At 54.8% G+C, this 20795-nt stretch overlaps 7 protein-coding genes across 7 annotated transcripts; 3 read left to right on the top strand and 4 right to left on the bottom strand.

Moving 5' to 3' along the window:
• CAOG_04639 (nicotinate nucleotide adenylyltransferase) lies at positions 1–1538 on the bottom strand. Its single transcript, XM_004347336.2, has 7 exons — positions 1417–1538; positions 1225–1313; positions 891–1056; positions 680–759; positions 473–574; positions 338–396; positions 1–272 (listed from the first exon to the last, which is right to left on the bottom strand). Exons 1-7 carry the CDS (start codon positions 1526–1528, stop codon positions 167–169), a joined length of 714 nt encoding a protein of 237 aa, XP_004347386.2. The 5' UTR covers positions 1529–1538; the 3' UTR covers positions 1–166.
• Positions 1539–1759: 221 nt separating this feature from the next.
• Positions 1760–8092, top strand: CAOG_04638 (hypothetical protein). The gene is made up of 8 exons (XM_004347335.2): positions 1760–2066; positions 2277–2394; positions 2523–2882; positions 3033–6334; positions 6480–7134; positions 7302–7526; positions 7677–7772; positions 7861–8092. Exons 1-8 carry the CDS (start codon positions 1824–1826, stop codon positions 8007–8009), a joined length of 5148 nt encoding a protein of 1715 aa, XP_004347385.2. The 5' UTR covers positions 1760–1823; the 3' UTR covers positions 8010–8092.
• On the bottom strand, positions 8046–10901 carry CAOG_04637 (hypothetical protein). Its single transcript, XM_004347334.2, has one exon. It carries the CDS (start codon positions 10822–10824, stop codon positions 8143–8145), a length of 2682 nt encoding a protein of 893 aa, XP_004347384.1. The 5' UTR covers positions 10825–10901; the 3' UTR covers positions 8046–8142.
• A 155-nt stretch (positions 10902–11056) lies between these two features.
• On the top strand, positions 11057–15551 carry CAOG_04636 (transcription factor Stat5b). The gene is made up of 12 exons (XM_004347333.2): positions 11057–11147; positions 11415–11503; positions 11635–11680; positions 11804–11850; positions 11936–12007; positions 12131–13775; positions 13887–14060; positions 14171–14306; positions 14404–14542; positions 14644–14780; positions 14876–14945; positions 15040–15551. The coding sequence occupies exons 1-12, from the start codon at positions 11103–11105 to the stop codon at positions 15419–15421; spliced, it is 2982 nt and encodes a 993-aa protein (XP_004347383.2). The 5' UTR covers positions 11057–11102; the 3' UTR covers positions 15422–15551.
• Positions 15552–15564: 13 nt separating this feature from the next.
• CAOG_04635 (WD repeat-containing protein 79) lies at positions 15565–17325 on the bottom strand (the record flags this gene model as incomplete). Its single annotated transcript, XM_004347332.2, has 2 exons — positions 15565–16950; positions 17077–17325. 2 exons carry the CDS (start codon positions 17323–17325, stop codon positions 15580–15582), a joined length of 1620 nt encoding a protein of 539 aa, XP_004347382.1. The 3' UTR covers positions 15565–15579.
• A 151-nt stretch (positions 17326–17476) lies between these two features.
• Positions 17477–19113, top strand: CAOG_04634 (sideroflexin-5). Its single transcript, XM_004347331.2, has 2 exons — positions 17477–17543; positions 18090–19113. The coding sequence occupies exons 1-2, from the start codon at positions 17500–17502 to the stop codon at positions 19045–19047; spliced, it is 1002 nt and encodes a 333-aa protein (XP_004347381.2). The 5' UTR covers positions 17477–17499; the 3' UTR covers positions 19048–19113.
• A 47-nt stretch (positions 19114–19160) lies between these two features.
• On the bottom strand, positions 19161–20725 carry CAOG_04633 (ubiquitin-conjugating enzyme E2I). Its single transcript, XM_004347330.2, has 7 exons — positions 20651–20725; positions 20418–20481; positions 20021–20040; positions 19760–19832; positions 19575–19684; positions 19401–19480; positions 19161–19307 (listed from the first exon to the last, which is right to left on the bottom strand). Exons 1-7 carry the CDS (start codon positions 20711–20713, stop codon positions 19247–19249), a joined length of 471 nt encoding a protein of 156 aa, XP_004347380.1. The 5' UTR covers positions 20714–20725; the 3' UTR covers positions 19161–19246.
• Between the last annotated feature and the right edge of the window lie 70 nt (positions 20726–20795).

The following is a 20795-nucleotide window of genomic DNA, read 5'->3' as shown; positions in this document are numbered from 1 at the left end:
TCTACTGTAGTTCTGTTGTGTGTATTTTTTTTGGCTGTTTGCTTGTGGTGTTTTTTGTGCTTTTGTTGATTAATATTCATCTTATCCGCTCGATAAACTCTGTGCCTTTGACGTGTTCATGTCAGCACAGTTTTGCGTTTTGTGTATTTGCGACATTTTCCAGTCGCTACAGTTGCGACTTGGCCTCCAAATACAGGTTGTTCTGTTGGATGTAATCCAATGCCGCGTCTGGAATCAGATAGCGCACCGATAGACCTCGTCGGATGTGGCGGCTGTGTGCGAGAGATTTGGTGAGTTGAAGGTCGCTTTTTGATTTCGCCAGCGATGCAATCCTTACCGAATGTGAGTCGAGCTGATTTCATTCCGGATGTGCTCGTGCACGATAGTGATGTTGTGCTTGCATCGAGAAAAAAACAGCAAAGGAAGCGGTCAGCAAACACAAAACTCAAATCTCTCAGAGTTCTCAGCATACCGAATGCGCATGAAGCAAATCCGACTCGTAAATGAACTTGAACGGATCTGAGGGCATGCGAGTGATGCACACAATGCCAAACTCGCCGACAATTTCGAGCAGCTGCGGCAAAGCAATCAATGACACACATGGATGGATGAAGTTGAGGTTGAGAAGATTTGCAGCCAAAGCGAAATTTGCCGCCGCAGGAAGCAAATTCGGTCTCACATCCTCCACTGCCCAGAGTCCAGGCGTCGCGAACGACTCGAGCAAATCTGCGCCGCAGAGCAACTTGACACGAATCTGGTCTGCATGATATTTGCATAAAGCGATGTGAGTGGGTCGGTCGTCAGGTCGTCAGCAGCAAAGCAGCAAAGGGTGAGATTCAGAGCTGACGCAAACTCTTTCATCATCATCATCGAAGCGCTCCGGGTCGGACCTTCTGCGCTGACGCCTTCGTTGACTTGGGCTCGAACGTGTCGCAGGACAGACACGGTGCGCTGCCACTCGGGGTTGGTGAGTTCCCAGTCATCCGTGCGAATCCAGGTCGAGTTTGCGACGGAAGCGCGGCACATTGCGAGCCGGTGCGACGCCGCCAGCAGTCCCTACACACACACAGATGCCACATGCCACGTCCGAACACGACAATGTAGACAATACAGAAAACATCGCCACAAGCAAAGTCAAAAAGCAAAAAAACACGGGGCGAACCATGAGTGAGCGCAATTGTTGAATCTGCTCAAGCCCTCGCTTCTGCTCAAAGTCCTCCTCACATCCTTCTTGTAGCCGTCGTTGACAGGCGAGATGACGCCGCCGACGACCTTGAAGCGACCGGTGGCTTGCAACGCATCGCGACCGAGTTCTAATGGAACGTAGTTGGGGGGTGAGATTGAGCGCTCAGAAAACCGGCTCAGAAAACGAGCTCAGACAATCAAGCCGATCGATGGATGAATGGATGGACTTGCCAAACATTCTCAGATGCATGTTTGTGATGGGATTGAACGATCCGCACGCCAGCAGAACGGCTCGCTGAACCGGCATTCTGGAACAATGAAAGACAAAAAGGACTGAGCACATTCAAATCCAGATCACAACATCACAGCTCATGCATTCACGATTCAAGATCACTATCAATGAGGTTTGCATTCCGAGTGAGTGAGTGAGTGAGCGGGTGCTCGACCAGCTCAGACCAGCGCAGTGATTGAGTTTGATCCGTCCAAAGCGCTTTCCATTCAATCTCAGACAATTTGCCACCATCGATATCTTAGGTATGGCTTTTTGCTTGCTCAGAAACCCACTCCAGTTTTTCTTTGCTTCTGTGCTTGTCTTGGTTGTCTCAGATTTCTTGAACGCGCGCAAAAACCGAGGCAAAATGGCTGGCGAGGACGACGGCGCGGCTGGCCAACCGGGCGACCCGGCGTCTGCAGCGGGCTTCAAGTACCTGACTGCGCACCAGCTGCAGGCGCTGCGGCGGTCGTCTGGGCGCGAGAATGCACGCAGCGTTGCCGATCTCACCGAGGAGGGCGAGTTGCGCGAGCACAAGGCCAAGGCCGCCGCGCGCCAGCTGCGACGATGCCTGCAGCTCCTCAAGCACGGCCAGAAGGACGACGAGAAGGTGTGTGCGGAACAACGCGTCGGACGAGGGGGGGGGAATGGACGTAGGGGTGACCTGAGGAACTGCACCAGAGAAGGGCAATTCAGTTCGTTCTCTGAGCAGCTACGCAAACGCAAAATGAACAGACTCACATACACACCTCCGAAAGAAGCCCCAAGAATGAAACAATGGCTCATTCTGACCACTTGGAACATTTTCCTCTGGCTTTAGGTCGTTGGACTGTTATTCCTCACCAAGCTCCTGCGGGCCAAAGACCATGCTCTCATTCTCCAGGTGCACGATGCCCTTGGATTTGCATTTCTCGATCGTTTGCTGATGACGGGCAAAGGTAACGAGCTTTTTTTTTCTTCTTGAAATCTATTGGAGGTTGTGATGTGTTGGTTTCAGCCAAACCCCCCCTTTCTCAACAAAAACATAAACTTTGCACTGGCTGCCACACACCCGCGGAACATGCAGAACCTTTGCCAGGTCAGCGAGTACCGAGTGCAATGCATTCGCCATCGGCGGGACTCACACCTGGGGACGCATCTCGATCGCCAATCACCGCCAGGCAGGCAGGACTGACACTGTCGCCCCGGTACCTCTCCGGTCGACCCACGTCTCCTCTGCTCATCCCGTCGTCATCTCCAGTGGACTCCAGCAGCGTCGAGTCCAGTGCACCGCCATCTCCAAGCGACATGAGCGACCATCCGTATCGAAAAACCAACTTTGCCGTCGATGACGATGAGCCTCCAGTATCGACGACCTTTGCCCCGGCTGTCTATCACAAACTAGCCTTGACCATATACGCGTCATTTTCCACCCTGGATGAGCTTGGTAAGCGATTTTGTTGGGCCATTGATGCGTTGCTTTTTTTTTTTGGTTTTGTTGGTTGGTTTTGTTGGTTGGTTTTGTTGGTTGGCTTCTGACGACTCGAGTGTGTGCCAACCACAACTACCACCGATTATTTTTGCTCCTATTTATCAGCTTCGGATCCAGAAATGCTTGCCAAGATTCCCCTGTTTCTCGAAATCATCCGAATTGGAGCCTCGGAGCAGTGGGTTTGTGACGCTGCCACTTGCATTGTCAACATCGCTGCCAGTAGCGACCGGTTGCTGCATGTCGCTGCGCATGGTGGTATTCCGCTGATATTGGATGCAATTGCACGAAATCAATTTGCCATGGGGCTGCTTCTCCCCCTGATTGATCGCTTTTCGCGCAAAGTGCCGTCGTTGCTCCTCGCCTACTGTCAGACTGAGATGGTCCGTGCGCTCTCTTCCCTGGCCAAGCGTCTTCGGTCGCCGCTCGAACCATTGCGAATGCCAATCTGCCACACGATAGCACAGCTGCTGACGCTGGCAACCCACCCCGAGGTGGTTTTAACAGAGAACGAGTTTGAGAATATGCCTCGCGCCGCACAGGTCAACCCGGCCTTCCGCGGGCACGAGTCTCCCTCCCCGTATGGCCTGACACCAAGTGGTTCGACCTCGTCCAACCCACCAGCCTCCACACACACCGTCACATTCGCCTCTCTTGCAAGTTTGGACGAAGGCGAGCCTCCTCGACAACCTGTCGCCCCGCTGCTCGAAACCCCGGCCCCGGCTGCTGCAGCAGAAGTACCAGTCGTAGCCGTCGCAGCAGCCGTTGCAGATGGTGTGACCACTCTTACGGACACGGCTGCCTCTTCCAGCGGGCATTCCACCCCTGGCACGTTGCTTCCGCCATCCCAGCAATCGATGGATTCAACTTCCCCCGAGTTGTCGCCAACCCGCGCGCGCAGTCCCACGGTGTCAAGCCCCAGCTTTGGCTCAGTAGCCATGCGTCGCTCATTCTCTCGCAGCATGTCTGAGCAGCGGAGCGATACTGGTCGTTCAAGCCCAGCATCCACGACGGACACTGAGGGGTCATCAACGCAAAGTTCTCAACCAAACCCACCCAGCACACTATCGCTGGCCGACAGAGGCCCCTCAAGTGACGTGCCTGTGCCACAGGAGGCCATCCAGGCTGTAGCGGCAGATGGCGCTAGTAGCAACACTGTTGTTCATGTCCCGTCCGCCGAAGCATCGGCATCGGCACCCTTGTTGCGCAGTATTAACGATTCCAACAACAAGGCAAACAACGCAGTCGAATCTACACCATCCGCATCTGACCCATTGTCACGGAACGACTCGATCACTGCAAGCAACGCGCAGGAGTCGAAACCACCGCCAACTTCCGACTCGAACAATGCACGTCTTCCGTCAGCAACCCCAACCCCAGTCGTCGCCAAATCTGATACAGGCAGCACCCCATCAGACGCGCCAGACGCGCCAGACGCGCCAGACACACCAGTCACCCACGCCGACAGTGCCTCCAGCGCAATAGCAGTTGGGGAAATTTTGGGCATGATCGCTCGGCGACCGGCTCCACTCACACGTGCTCGATCTGACCAGGCGCTTCTCGCATCCAACGAGCTAGATCTTGCTCGGGTCAATCGCCATCGCCGTGTCTCGATTGCCGCCCAACAGACTACCGTCTCTGCACCAGATGGCTCGCCGGCCGATGGAAGCAGCGCTCACAGTGGCGAGTCGCACACTCCTCCGACGCCCGGTCCGCCATCTGGTGGGTTATCTGCAAGCCATAGCCACGGTAGCAACACTTCATTATCAAGCCAGACAAATTCCACAGATGGGAGCCATGCAGGTGGACCTACCACACCTGGCGGAGGTCCTTCTTCGGCGGCTCCGGCGCACTTGCGACGCGGTGCTTCTGGCATATTCCATCGCAGAAAGTCATCCTCTGCCTCGTTTGATGAAATAGCCTCGCGTCGCTCTGCCTTCGCTGCCAATCCCTTGAAGCTGTTCAAGCGTCAAAGCAGCGTCAGCTCGGACACAATTGCGGAAGTCGTGCTCGCACTCGAAGCCGCAGAAGCCCAGGAAGAGTCTGGAAACGCTGCTGGTCGGCGTGCCTTTTCCCGTTCTCAGTCAGTGTCATCGCGCGGTCTGGCACGAAGTACCAGTGCAACGCGCGACATGTCGTCGCCATTTTCCGCCAGCTCCACTGCCAGCTCGGTTGCCATGCCGGGCTCTGTGCCCACGACACCAGGAGGGGGCACCTTACGCCGCCGAGGAAGCATTCCGAGCTCAGTGGCGTCCGCCAAAGCCGAGGCAGGCGCGACCCTCTTCCGCGACCTTTTGATGGACTCTGACCAGGCGAATTTGCGCTTTGAGCTGCAAGCGGGTCTGGCGTACACCATTCTTGTTGCAGCGTCGGCCGCTACGTCTTCTGCCCAAGCTTCTGTGCTGCTCTCTGTGGCACCGACCGATTTGCGCCTGGCCGTGCTGGGCGTTGTGCACCAGCTTCTCGAGCTGTTTGGCGTTGAGCGCCTCATGGATGCTTGGTTCCAGGGTGTGCGTCTCACCCTTGGCGGGCACCGCATTGTCGCCAGCCTGTCAAGGGCAGCAAAGGCAACAGCTACCGGTCCGGTGGCGCGGGGCTCGGGTGCAGTCACCCCTGGAACGCCTAGCACGACCGCCACAGCCGCGCCTGGGTCAACCTCGTCTCCGCCTGGACCCCATACTAGCTCGGTGGGAAACGCGCGTCGTAACATCCTCGCACAGCGCCGCCTGACCTTGTCCACAGCCGACAGCGCAGCCGCCGCTGCAGCAGCTGCGGCATCTGCGGCCGCTGCGGCCTCCGCCGCTGGGCTCCAAAGTGCCATCACCCTGGCCCATGTTTTCGAGTCGCCTTTCCTGGTTGTGGCGATGCGCACAGCCAAAGACGAAGTGATGCAAATTGTCGATTCGGACTTTGCCGACATCAACGTCACGTCGACAAACCTGCTTGCAGTGTGCTTTGCGATCGCAGAGCACAGCATGACCTTCTCGCGCGATTATGGCGATCTCGATCACGACGCCGAAGCCGAGACGACAGGTGGGTATCGACCCCGCGTTGACTTTGAGCAGCTCATGCAAGAGATGGACGAGAATGCCGCTTCCGACGATGCCGCGTCTTCTGCTGCCAGTTCTGCGTTTACTCGCTTCTCGCCCGAGAAGCAAGGTGTTGGCAGGCAACAAAACTACGACTCGCAGTCGACCAGCGTGGCCTCAACGCCATACAGGTCGCTTGCCGCCTCTCGAGAGAACATTTTCACCTTCAACCGCCGTCCGTCGCTCTCCATGGCCCACTTTCCATTGAATGACATCCATGACAACGAGTTTCGCAAAACGGTGGCCGGAAGTGCGGCCCAGCTGTTAGACTCTGTGCAGCTCATGGTTCGCAGCGTTGTTCGATTTGTCCGAGAAATTGAAGTGAGTTGGTTGTCTTGGATCTTGCACTTGTTGGATATTTTTTTGGGGGCTGACTTGACGGATGCTGTTTGACGTTGTAACTGACCTCGTTTGCACCCTTTGCTTTTTTTTTTTTTTTTTTTTTTTTTTTTTTTTTGCTTCCAAGAACGCCGAGTCCACCCAATCTTCGCTGTATGAACCCGTGGCGCTGTCGTGCCTGCGCTTGTTGGCACTTTGGCTATCCGACGAAGGCTATGCTGCACAAATCGATGCACACACTGTCTTTAGTTTCTTCTTGTCCTTTTTAGCGCGCCGCCGACGCTCAGACGAGCCCGTGACGGAGGACCCTTTCACCCTTCTCCTTCCTGGTCTCACCCACCTCGTGTCCCAGAGTCTGGTGCGCACCTATCTTGTCAAGCACCGACTTGTGCAGCTGACAGCCTCCTTCTTGGCTCGATGCGTTGCTGCTATTCGGATTACGCTGCCAAGGAAGGAAACACTCCAATCCAAAAGCCAGACAAACCACCCGCCCGCCAGAGTTCCTCTGTTGCGGTCGCGCTCGTGGTCGGCACCACAACATCCCGCCAGCCCTGTGCCAGATGCAAAGAATCGTGATGCAGCCTCTTCTACTGAAAGTGCATCCGACTGGGTTGCCGCCAGTGTTGCCGTGCTGGGCATCCCCATTGAGGACATTGAAGTTCATACCAACCGTGCCATGCAAGTTCTGACCAGCATTCTTGAACTCGACGCCAAGCTTGCAAGGCTCAACATTGGCGAGTTCCTTTCCTCCTGGCCGATCCTGGCTTGGGTGATACAAAACGGTACGAATTTTACGTTGGTTTGTTTGTTTTGTTTATTTTGTTTGGTTGGTTTTGTTTCTTTGTTTCGGTGTTTGTTTTCCGAGTCCGAAAGGCGGTTTGGCTGCTGTGGCGTAAATCACCTCCGTACTGACGTCTCTCTCTCCCCCGATCTATTTGTTTGTGTACAGTTGACTTTGAGTTGCATCCCAAGTTGATGCTGCATGCTGCCGTTCTCAACTTGTCCATCTACTGCCGCGCATCTCGAGAGTCAGAACACCCTGGTTTGTCGCAGCCCCGCTCAGTGGTGGACTTGTGTTTGCGATGCATGTGCAAGGCTTTTGCCTTCTACGGATTGGCGAGGACAGATGACACCTGGGAGGACCTTGTTGACGCCTGGACTTCGGGACTCAAAGGTAAGTCTTTTTTTTTTCTGGTTTCTCTGCACAGGCTGCCCATTGTACTTCCTATTTGCAACAATGCTCACTTTTTCTGTGTTTTTTTTCGATTTGTTTGTTTGTTCGATTGTTCGTTTGGTTCGTTTTGTCTTGTGAACATCCTGGCAGCTCTAGATGAAATACTCCACAATCCCAATACTCGGCTGTTGGTTTCACTACTCGATTCTGGAGACTTTTGCGAGCAGTTGCTTCGCTGGCATCGAGGTATGAATGGCTGCACATGGTTGCCAATTGGAACGCACAAAGCGGGCTGTGAACCAACTCATCTCCCACCCTTCTCCCTCCACTACAGCCCGCGCTTCTTTGGCCAACGAGCGACCAGCCACCCACGAATTGCTGGATCGAGTTATTCGAACGTTCGCCGAGCAAAGCAATCGCTTCAAGACCGAAGCCCGATTGCGCCTCGCACTTCTCGGTGTGAAAGTTGCTGCGTTTAATTGATTCTTGTGCTTTGGTGTGTGTGTTGGTGACATCAAGTGACTTTGAATTAGATTTCAGAATTCATCAACAGCCACGCATTTCGTACAAATCGTCAGACTTTGAAGCTTTATTTTGTTTGAATCAAGATTGAGAGCTACTTGCGGTTGAGGTCTGAGCGCAATCCAGGCTTCGAAGCTCGAGGCTCAGATGATGCTACTGCGACCCTAGGCTTTGCAACGCGGGCTGCCTGCTTTGAGGTGGCTTGGGAAGGCTGGGATTCGCCTGAAACCCGACGATTCGCGGTTTGCAGGATGGAAACGGCACTCGGACACAGTTCTGTGGCGAGAGTGAGTGCCGTCCGCCCCTTCTTGTCTCTGGCTTGAACATTTGCGCCGTGAGCCACCAACCACGCAGCAACTTTGCAAACGGCCGCTGGCGGCGCGTCCTTTCGGATGGCCAGCATCAGAGGGGTCGCTCCGAAACTGTTCGACGCGTTTAGGTTGACGCCAGCGGCGAGCAGCAGGTCAAGAACCTCCAAGCCTCGTTCAACAGATCGCAGGGCGCCAGACACGGCTGCGGAAATGACGGGTTGGCCAACGGCGAGACCGGCACTGCGGGCAAGCAAGACTCGAACAATGTCGGAATGTGCGCGTGCACAAGCCGCCTGCAACGCAGTCCCACCGAGTGAATCAATGTGGTTGGAATTGGCTCCCATAGCGAGCAACAAACGAACTGTTTGGAATTGGCCGTGCTGTGCAGCCAGATAAAGCGCAGACCGATTCAAATCACGGGTGACCGCGGAAACATCGGCGCCAGCGTCAATGAGCACACGCGCACACTGAGTGAAGCCAAGTTGTGCAGCGATCAGGAGTGGGGTGTCTCCGCTGGCATCCACTTCATTCACATTGCCGCCGGCTTGCACGACGGTCAGCAGCTGGTCTGCTCGGCCTGCGTTGGTAGCGACAAAGACGGGGGACTTTGAGAAAGACCGCTTCGGAATAGGATGAGCGTCTGCATTTGCTGTCGGCCGTGAACGCAGTGGCGGCTGAGGCGCAGTTTGCTCAATGTCTGTCCTTGTCTTTGAACGAGCCGTCGCAGGAGGAAGAGGAGCAGTGTTGGAAGCCGAAGTCGGTCTCGTAATAACAGGTGAAAGCGCTGCAATTGAGCGTTCCGCCTGAGGCCTTGGTGTGGATTGAGTCGATGTTTTTGGTTGAGAATTGCGAGTCATTGCTGGAGCAGTTGCAACGGCAGGTGAGGTGCTATTTTGAGGAGCTCCAGTGCTTGTGCTTGCAGCAGCAGGAACTGGGCTTGCAACAACAGGAACTGGGCTCGCAGCAACAGGAACTGGGCTCGCAGCAACCGGTACTGCTTGGTCGTCAAGCTTGGGACTGGCCGTGGAGGCGGCGGCTGCATCGGCAACCGGAGGGAGAGCGTGGGACGGCTCGATTCTAGCTGCAGGGGCAAATGACGCACGTATGGTCGAGGTTGAGGCGTACTCCATAGCCTTCTTGCCAGCAGCATCAAGAATGTTCGCGTCGGCACCAGCCGCCAGCAGGACCCGAACACAGTGGACATGGCTTGCCATGGTGGCACGGTGAAGAGCAGTCTCACCACGCTTGTTGACCGCATTGACGGGAGCACCGGCGAGCAGCAGCGGTGGGAGAGCTGCAAAGTTGTCGTGGACGGCATGGTGCATCAGGACCGTATTGCCGTCGGTATCTGCCACATTCACATCGGCTTTACCGGCCAACAAGTATCGCACGGCTGAGAGTTCGGCGAGCATAAGCGCGGTGGCTTGCGTGGGCCCCGTCGTTGCATCCACGTTTGCGCCTGCTGCCAGCAGCTCTCGCACCATGTCGACGTGCCCGCGCGAAGCCACATACACCAGCGCCGTCAAGCCGTTTCCAATAGTCTTGTTGGCGTACTCTGGATGTTGGTGCAAGAGCGTGCGCACTGCCGGGATGTCTCGAGCGAGCAGTGCTGCAAGGAATCTCTGGGAGTCGGCGGTAGAGCTGTTGTTGGCCAGCAGCAGCGTTGCTTGCTGTGAGACAGCGTCCGAATCACGGTCACTGCCAGGAGGGCTGCTTGTTGTGCTGTCGGTGGCGCTGTTCGGTCCGACCAGACTTGGCGAGTCGGCGACCACTGGGGAGGAGGTTGGCGGATGAGTGCCAGGCAATGCCGCCTCGGCTAGAGCCTCATTGCTCGCACTAGCCTTTCTCAATGCACTTTTCGACTGCGGTGCGAATGGCCGCAGCGTGGCAGCTGCAGCAGCACTTGTCGTCTGCGAGTCAAAGAAGGTCGGCTTGGTCTTGAGTGGCGCAGGCTTGCGCGGCGTCTTGGCCGATCGTGCTGTCGGCTCATGGCTGGCTTCTCCATCTTGATCGCTGCGCACTGTCCTATCTGCTCGCATCCCAGCTGCAGCTGGTTCGTGGTGGCTGCTGCGACCTGGCTCCGGCTCTACTGCAGCGTTGGTCGATGTCGATCCACGCCGCGCGGACGTCCTCCTGCCGGCCACCATGGCCAGATGGCTGTGCGGTGATCCACCCTCGAGTTTCTTGGCGATCGCGGGCGGGACTGGCAGCGCAGTCGTCGATCCACGGCTCGGGTCGCCAAGCACACGCGCCCAAGCCTTTGCCTGCAGCTCGGGCGACAGTCCCACCACCGGCGCACTTGCCGATGCAGATCCAAGTCCTGGTCCAAGTCCAGAGTCCGGTTCCGACGACGACGACGGCGACGCAGACGCAGTGCCAGAGCCTTGTCCAGCGCCGGCTTTGCCTCGCAGCAAGAGTGCTCTGCGACCAGCCGCCGCGGCAGTCGATCGGAGTGCAGTCAGCATGAATGAGGGGGGTTTTCTAAGTCTCAGTATCTCACGAGTGAAGCAACCTGCAACAATAGAAGTCCGACACACACAAGTAAACAGAAGACTGAGTTTTCGCACTTTTCTGAGAAAACTGGTCAAGAAATTTTCCAAATCAACGCATATTGAACAAACAACAATGCATAACTACAGCAGCAATAATATCATACAATGTCAGCTCCAGTCCAATCGATAGTTCACTCTTTCTTCTTCTTCTTCTTCTCAGTCGCTTTTGATCTTCTTCGCTTTTCTGAGACATGGCTGAAGCGGCAGCAACGCCAACGCGATGGTCGAGCATATCGGTTTGTCCAATTCTTGGGTGTTGTTGTTGTCCCTGAGCTTTGAGAATGAGAACGAGAATGAGAGAGAGAGAGAATGAGAGAGAATGAGAATGAGAGACAGGTCGGTTGAGAGCTGACTGAGCAAATTCGTGGAAACAAAACCTCAAACCGCGGAATTTCGCTACTGATTCACTCACTGATCGCCCTACCGTTTTCTTGACTCTGGTTGCATACTCTTTTGTGACCACAACTCGTTATGATTCTCCCTACTGCTGCTGCTGCCTGCAGACGCACCCGGAGGCCACTGCCATCTACGGCCGAGACTTTCCTCTCGAGTTGCGACATTACTTTGCGCAGTGGATTGAAGACCAGCCATGGTAACCCCCCACCAAAAGCCAAATGCTCTGGCTCGATGATGACTGTAGCACTGTCATCCTGCTTGTATCATACTCACGAGAGTATGTATGGGTTTGGATTCCAACGCAATTGGTGGGCGGAATCATCACAGGGCGACGATGGATCCCGACAACCCCGAGCACTACGAGAGCATCAAGGTTTGGCTCAATTCATGAATCATTCATGGATCATTCATCGATCGAACATTCACTGATGATGAACTTGGTCATGACGAGATATTATGCGCACATGTTGAATCTCTCACTCGGTGATATTGACAGGACCGCGTGCAAACACTCGGCGAGATGCTTCACGCCAAGATTTCTCAGTACCGCAGCAGTTGTTTTTGATGTTTTTTGTTTTGGCTCGTTGAGGAGCTGTTCAAAGCGTGAAACTCACTCACTGTGACACAGACTTGCGGCTTCTGGTTCGGAAGACAAATTCCTCCTTCAAATGCGGCTGCAGACGATTGCAGCAGAGTACCAGTTGAGTGACGGCGTGATTTTGGTTCTTGCCATTCCCTTTTTATTGTGTCATCCTGCGTGCTCACCTCCGCCTCTTCTTCCCCCCCCCCTCCTGCACATACATGCCCTATTGCATCTTGACAGTGCGACATTCGACGAAAACCCAACCGTGTTGGTGCGCATTCTCAAGACATGCATGGAGCGCGAACTGATCGTCTGGGCCAAACTGCACGGGTTGGAGTCGTCAGGGTTGGAGGCTTCAGGAATGCAGCTGCTGGATGGCATGTCGGCGATTTCTGCGCTCGCAGCCTTGCCACAGAGTGCCCCCGAGGCACACGAGCGCGACGACATTTCGTTTTTAATGATGGGGCCTTCGAGCACGTCGAGATCGTCCGTCCCCGTCGCTCTCAACTCGTCGAGCTCTTTGCTGGGATCCTTGCCTCACGTCGAAGGGGGAGCCCGCGCGTTGGCCGTTGAAGTGTCGGACGCTTCGGGCGCCGCTGCCCACCAACTTGCAGAGTGCGTGCGGATTGCGGCACACAAGGCGCAGGCCACCCTGCATCACCTTGTTGGCGACACGCAGCATGTAGACAACGAGTTGAAGCGATTGCAGCAGATGCAAGAGTATTTTGTGATTCAGTACCAGGAATTCTGCCAGCTGCAGGCCGTTTTGCAACGCTCGCCACGCTCGGATGCTGCGCGCGGCCAGATTGAGCTTGTCAAGCGGCGCAAGCAAGAGGTTGGCACCACCCTGTCAACGGAGGCCAACAACATCATCGCGCTGATGCAGTCCCTCAACCGTCAACTGCAAGCCAACATGGGCGATATTGCCGAGCTGCAGCTCACCGTCCTGCCAGACGCACTCCAGGCTTGGCAGCGAGCACAGCGTCTGGAAAGCGACGACGCTGACCAGCTTGACAGTGTGCAGGCGACCTGCGAGATGATTGCTGAGGCTCTGTGGCGCTCACGCGAGCAGACGCGCGCGTTGTTGCTTTTGCAGACGCAGCTCCCGTTTGACCGCAAATCGTACCACCAGCCCGTCCAACAGAGTGGCAGCCACACGCCGTTCGTGGCCCAACTCAATTCCCACAGTCCTCACCATGCCCGGAACTCCAGCTCGCACCACCACATGGATACCGCCACTCCCGCGTCTTCCACGTCTCCAGTCAACAGCTCGCCGCAGGCAACCTTGTCTCCTCGACCCGGCAAGAGTCGCTCGTCGTCCTTGTCCGCATCCGCCTCTCCAGCATCTGGCCTGTCTTCCATGTCCATCAGCAGTGGGAGCAACGCTGGCGGCATGAGCAGCAACAGCTCGGCAGCAGCAATGGACACCGAAGGCGCCACAAACACGGCAGCCTCGATCAGCAGCAATGGCATGGTTTCGCTGGAGGACTTGCACATTCGCGCCACTCAAATGCTCGCGTCGCTTATCGGTGCGACGTTTGTCGTGGAGACGCAGCCACCACAGGCCCTCAAGACGCAGTCCAAGTTTAGCGCGCAGGTGCGGCTGCTCGTTGGCCGGACACTCAACCTCCACATGTCGCCACCCGAAGTTCTCACGACCATCATTAGCGAGGCGCAAGCCAAACAAGTTGCCCAACAGCCCGCCGTGACCGTCACCGACGGCAAGCGCGCCAGCCAGCCGACCTCCATTCCCGAAGACTTTAACGCTGGCGACATTCTAAACTGCCGCAAAGCAATGGAGTGTCACCAGCCTTCCGGCGCTCTCCGCGTCATTTTCAAGAATCTTTCCCTGAAAAAGATCAAGCGCGGTTCCAACAAGGACGAGGTAGATTGGCATTTCTGGTCGATTTGTTCAACGATGATGATGATGACGATGGTCGGGTTTTGTAGTGCTCTTGGGACTCACCGTTGTGTTTACACCTTGGAATGTGAACAGACCGTCACTGATGAAAAGTTTGCACTGTTGTTCCAGTCGACCTTCTCTGTCGGAGGTGGAGAGCTGCTTGTTGCCGTGAGAACTCTGTCACTTCCTTGCGTCGTCATTGTTCACAACAACCAGCAACACAGCGCCGAAGCGACCATTCTGTGGGACAATTCTTTCGCGACTATGGTGAGGACCTTTTTTTTTTTTTTTTTTTTTCGCGTGCTTGTGCTTCAGTTCGTTCAGTTGAAGACCATCCCATTTTGCTCACATGGGACCGTTGTATGTGCGTGCGGCAGGATCGTGCTCCATTCGAAGTTCCAGAAGTCGTTAGCTGGCCCGACATGTTGACCGCTCTGCAGCACCACTTTTCACTGGCCACGCAACAGCCCTTGTCTCAGCGCGATCTCGAGTATCTGACTTGGAAGGCTTCAGGTACTGTTGCTGTCGAGGTGATTGACGATGCAAAGTTTGAGATTGCTCACTCGAAGATGTCGCGGTCGATCATTTGACGCGGACACACACAACACAGACTTGATTATCAACGAGAGCATCACGTGGAAGCGCTTGACAAAAGAAGCGCTGCCCGATCGCACCTTTACGTTCTGGGACTGGTTCTTTGGCGCAGAGGACGTGATCAAGCGTCATATGCTCGAGACGTGGCAGGATGGGTACGAAGCAGCAAAACCGGTTGCAATGTGTTGGAGCAAAAAATCCCCTCAATGTCCCAAATTCTTCCAACTGACTGCGTTTTGGCATTGTCCTGCTACAGTCTCATCATGGGCTTCTGCAACAAGCAACAGGCGCACGACTTGCTGATCAATTGCGTGCCCGGCACATTTTTGCTCCGCTTTAGCGATTCCGAGATTGGCGGCCTTACCGTCGCGTGGATTACGGAAGACGAGCGAGGTTGGTTGTTCTTTCTTTGATGAAGATGATTGATTCAAAGCGCGCCCAAAAATGATTGACTCACCCGACTTGCCGATTCTCTGATTCATTTTTAGGGATGAGGCAAGTCTTCAATTTGCATCCGTGGTTTGCCAAGGACTTTGCCATTCGCGCCCTAGCAGATCGGTACGAAATGCATTGAATCACTTGCATTGACTGCGATCGATCGTCCACTTGCTCATCCTTCATTGTGATTGCTTTCCTCCTTGCTTCCGAGCAGCATCCATGACTTGCCTCAGCTGCAATTCCTCTTCCCGGACACGCCGAAAGACGCCGTTTTCGGACGGCATTACTCGGTTGAGACTGCACATGTGACCTCCAACAATCCGGATTACGTGCGCTCCAGCATTGCGGCTGTCATTCCCGGCAGCGTTCCGTCCTTCACCATGCCCATTGTGAACGACCAGTTCTTGATGAAGGCAGACGACAGCTCCAGCAGCATGATGCACCCGACCTCGTCGAACCTTTTGGATCTCGTCGGTATGGGCGTCGGCATGGGCGTTGGTGATGCAGACGCGGGCCAGATGAGCTCGCTGGACTGGAGCACCTTTTTGGAGTCTCTCGCCGAGCCGATACCGCAGTTGCAGCACGACGGCATCTGAGATCTTTGAACTCACGTTTTCTGGCTTGCCATTTATTGTTGGTCTCACAAGGTGTGAATTTGAAGATAATGTTTTTTTTTAGATCAAGTCACCATCAATAAATGGTGGCAATTAAAATTACAATAAAGAAAAAAACAATAAATCGATCCGCAGAAACTTTATGTTACAGCGCGAGCAGGGACTTGCCAAAGCGTGACTGATGGTGAATCGACTGGTGGCGCAGGCTCGGCCTCCGAAGTGAGCAGCTGGGGCCTCTCTCCGCTGCAGGTAGCAATGATTGGGAAATATGGATGGATGCTGATACCATTGATTGGCGACTGCGAGTGCGCCTGGAAGGAAGCCTTTTCATCCGCCTTGAACAGCATAGTGGATGGTGGTTTGTCGGGCGAGACAGAAGGGGTATCTGCGGTCGGATTCAGCCAATCGGAAGACACCATAGACGCGATCGAGAGGAACGACGGCAGCCAGTAAGCGCTGGCAATGCCACGATCGCTCCCGGCCACCATCCAGCCAGTGCTGCCCGAGACTGCACCCTCCAAGTCAAAAGCGAGCCGTTGGTAGCTCGAACAGCTGCGCGCAAACCGACACAGTGGGAAAGCCATGTTGCGCAAATCCCACGCAACCATGTCAGGCGACTTGCGACCACCAGCGATGAGATAGCGATTATCTGGCGTAATTGCTAGCTGCGTTATACCGCCAGAAGGGCCCGCGAGGAGGTCAATAACAGGATTATCCGACGCCGAGCTGTACAGCCCGACGGTGCCGTCGTACGAGCCTGCAGCAAAGTACGGAGCGTTGTCGCTTGGAGTTGCGAAACAAGAAATAATGCCACCTTGTTCGACAGGATGATGGGCATTGTTGTTGGCTGCGGGTCGTCGAACAGGCGTCGCTGTTTGGTCTGCGTTGTTGCGCTCCTGTCGCAACGCACGGCGTAATCGTTTCCCTCGTGCGCGCAGTCGTAATGAAGTGCACTCTCGACCGGGACGCAGTGTATCGAAAATGTCGATGAGGTCTTGATGCCCACACATCAGCCGCGTCCCGTCTTGCGAAAATCCAAGCGAGAACGGACTGGCAATTTCGTCCTTGTCGTCGTACGACCGGTAGCTACAGCGTGTTTCTCCGGTATACGCGTCAACTAGATGCACCGGGTGTGCGCGAGCTGTCGTGGCAAAGCACGCCGTCGCAGGATCGACGGAACTGTTCATCTGCGGATACCATGCAAAGTCGTAGATGGATTCGCCGCGGGTCGTCTGGAGAAACGGCAGCCATTCGCCAGCCGTGGGCACGAGTTCCTCAAGACTGTCTTTTGACGTCATGCCCAGCTGCTCGTGGTTGGACGATGACGCGTTATGATTGTTACTTGCGGTAGAATTGCTCAGTGTCTGAGCGTGCTCTGATTTGGGTTGATCTGTGTCTGGTTCCGGAGCTTGCTGATCGGCTATTGCATAATACGGCAATGCGAACAATCGCAATGTATGATCACTTGCGCCAACGAGCAGGCACGATCCATCTGGCGCCCACTTGCACCCCTATTGCAGAGCGAGGTAAAACGCAACGCACAACAGGTTGTCAGTAATGTACGACCGCATCAACTTCCCCACCCCAAAGATCAATATTGCAAACATGGGCAACACGATTGAATTCAGTAGTAGTACTTGGAAGTAGTCGAGCGACGGCCTTGTTGCAGCATGGCGAGCAGCGAGCGGGCACGACGACGACGACGACAATCTCAGTGCGCCTGTCGACCCCAGTGTTACCGATGGTGATGATGATGATGATGATGATGATGATACTAGTGATGATGATGACGATGATGATGATGATGATACTAGTGATTGGGCGAGCAGGACGTCCGCTGCAGTGCACTCGGCAATGCGACTGCGACGCCCGCTCACCAAATCCATTCAATAGAACAATAAGAGAACTGGATATGGAGGTCAAGCTCAGCTGTAGTATGGTAATAAATGCGTAGGTTTGTGTGTTTGTGTGTGTTTTGGTTTGACTGTGCTCTGAGCTGAGATTTGCGACCTTTCGCAGTTTCTCAGACGCAGTCCAACTTTCTTACGTTTTTTGTTAGAATGTCGTCGTCCGAAGTGCCAAAGTTCACGCTGGACAAGCCGAGGCAGGTTTCCCCCCCCCCCTCATCGTTTTAAATCAAGCACATCGTGTGGCGGGGGAAGGAGGAGGGGGAGCTGGAAGCTGAGCTACGGCGAACTGAGCTATTGAGTGAAGGTCATTGAGTGAGGCTTCATTCGGGCGTTCGATTGAAACGAGGATGGAATGAGGCTTCACTTGGCTTTGGGACTGAGTGAGTGTCTCTGAAGCGGCTGCAATGAGGTGAGTGAGTGAGTGAGTGAGTGAGTGAGTGAGTGAGTGGAAGTCCATTGCGTTTGAGATTTTGAGTGAGATTTTGAGCAATTTGGATTGCGCAAGGACTCGCTTCCCACTTTGACTTGACTTTTGTTGGAACGACTGACTTGCATTGAGTGAGGTTGAGAGAGTGATAGAGTGATAGAGTGATAGGGTGATAGAGTGATAGAGTGGATGAGAGGCACAAGACGTGACCGTTCCCTTCCCCCCCACCATACATTGACCTCCTTGGCTGCTTGTGCGTCACGTCCGATTCCACAACACCAACTTCCCCCCCCCCCATCTTGGCTTTGTGCAGGTACGACCAGTCGGCGTTCAGCGGACGCGTTCGCCACTTCTTTGACCTCGTTGATCCAATGCTGCTGCTTACGTCCGACGCCAAGCTCAAGGAGTCTGTCGACCTGCTCGCTGCGTTCAAGGCTGGCAAGATCAACCCGGGACAGCCCGGACAAGTCACCGACGCGCAGATGTGGGAGGCCCGCAGGATCAAGGAGGCCATTCTGCACCCAGACACGAACGAGCCCATCCCCGCAGTGTTCCGGATGAGTGCGTTCGTCCCGGCGAACGTCCCAATCATTGCTGGCATGCTCATGTCGCCTCCGACGGTGCTCAACACGGTCATGTGGCAATGGATCAACCAGACATTCAATGCTGGTTTCAACTACAGCAACCGAAACGCCAACGCGCCCCAGTCCACTGCCGAGATTGCCACGGCGTACGGCGCTGCGTCTGCCATCTCGGTGGGCACGGCTGTTGGTCTGGGCGAGCTCGTCAAGCGCGCGACCAACTTGCCTCCCGCCGTGCGCGGCGTTGTTCGCACCGTCGTGCCGTTCGTTGCCGTCGCCTCAGCTGGTGTTGCCAACATGTACCTCATGCGCCGCGGCGAGGCCGAGACGGGCATCGATGTGCGCGACAGCGAGGGCAACCTCGTGGGCCGCTCCCAGGAGGCCGGCAAGATTTGCCTGAAGCAGGTCGCCGTCACGCGCGTCCTCCTTCCCGTACCCATCCTCATTCTCCCGCCCGTGATTATGAGCGGCCTCAACCGTACCGCCTTCCTCAAGAGCAACCCGCGTGTCCGCATGGCCGTCGAGGTCGGCGTCATTGCTGGCGCCATCTGGGGTGCCTTGCCCCTTGCCATTGCCACCTTCCCTCAGGTCATGCCGGTGGAGACGTCCAAGCTCGAGACCCGCTTCCACCAAATGCGCACACCCAAGGGCGATCCCATCACAACTCTCTATTACAACAAGGGTGTGTAAGACACAGCTGCCTGTTTTTCTGTAGTCCCAACAACTTCCAATAAAAGCATCGAGTACCAACAACCAAATCATTTTCGCAAGTATCGGGGGGGGGGGGCAAAGTGGAAAAGAAATTGAGGTTTAAGCTTTTTTTTTTTGTTCATTTGTGATGCACTCGAGGCGGATAACAAAAACAAAGCAGCCCTTCACAAAGATCGCATCATGTCTTAAACTTGGCGGCCTGCTCGCGGACGCGCTTCTTGTACAGTTCAGGATTGTTTCTAATGAGAGGTCGGATGCTCAGATATGAGACTCAACAAGCTCGGTTTGAAGAACTCGACCACGCAACCAAACACTCCCCCCTTGTTTGTTACCTCAATGTGTCGTACGCATCCACTTGTGCTGGGTCGAGCAGGTTAGGCTCTGTTAGCAATCCTTGAATGCCCAGAAGAATCTGCGCCAAGAAGCCCATATGAGCACGGATGACCGAAATTAAGAAAAACAAAAACAAAAACAAAAACAAAAACAAGCCAAGAGTAAATTTGTACCTGCTTAATAGTAATTGCTGGACGCCAGTCTTTGTCAGCATCCAACAACGACAGGCAGACGGTGCCCGAGGGGAAGACGTTCGGGTGGAAGAGCGGAGGATCAAACTTGCCTGTTTTTGAGTCAACGCAAGGGTTGTTAGAGCTGGTCGCGCAAGGATGAGCATCCAGTCCGTCTGAACACTAACACTTTGGAGGCAGCGATGGAAAGTCCTCTGAAAACAGCATTCGCAGCTTGTACGTCCCGCCTTCCCAGTCAGACTGTAATTCAAGCGAAAGAGAGCACGTTAGAAACAAACAAACGGATTCAAAATCCAAACCAGAGGTCTCCTCGCAACAAACACCAAAAATACAAGTTCAAGCAAGACAAAAGCCTCTCAGAAATAAACAACAATCCCAGAATTTCAAAATCTCTCAGAAAGAACAAAAAAGCGCGCGAAAATCGTTACCTCTTTCTTTCCGGGGATGCCTGCAAAGCAGAAAACAAGAAGCGGAGCGACGCGCCAGTTGTGAAAAACCGAGCAAAATCCACGATTATCGGAGAGTTCGCGTTAGAAAACGGCAGACGACGATTGAGAAGCGAAGCAAAAAGCAGAGTGAGTGAGTGAGTGAGTGAGTGAGCGAGTGAGTGGAAGTGGAACGGCAACAGCACGCCCGAGCAGGTCAACCCGAGGACCAGCACCCAAGATGCATAAACAAGCGAGAATAGACATCATTGATGCTCTGGTTCGGAGCGGCCACCGATGCTGATGATGATGGGGGGTGCGCAGCGACCACACGAGCCAAAGTACAGCAAACTCGCTCTTGTCGTCCATCGAAGCGAAGGCAGTGATGGAAGAGACTCACCGCACTCCCATTCGAGCATGTTCATGCTGCCATCCGGAAGCGTCGCCGGTCTTGCGTAGAAGCCCTGCCAAAGAGAGCGAGAGAGAAACAGAGAGAAACAGAGAGAGAGAGATGAGCAACATGGTCGTCGACAGGATCGACTTGCCACAGCCTACTCTCGCTCAGAACTGCACATTCACAAGGCAAACTAGGTGGATGGGGGGGGGGGGAAACACAAATGGACAAGCACGCACAAAGGGATGGTCGCGGCGGAAGGCCTTGCGCTCCTCACTGAGGCGCTGCTGAGCAATCGACATGTTGGTTTACCCGAAGACTGAGCTTAGCAGCATCTCAATCTTTCTATTTTACTTGGTCAAACGAACAAACGAGGGCTGACGA

This window comes from Capsaspora owczarzaki, assembly GCF_000151315.2.
Source record: "Capsaspora owczarzaki ATCC 30864 unplaced genomic scaffold supercont2.7, whole genome shotgun sequence".
NCBI classification, from domain to species: domain Eukaryota; class Filasterea; order Ministeriida; family Capsasporidae; genus Capsaspora; species Capsaspora owczarzaki.
This window is presented reverse-complemented; position numbering and strand designations above follow the sequence as displayed.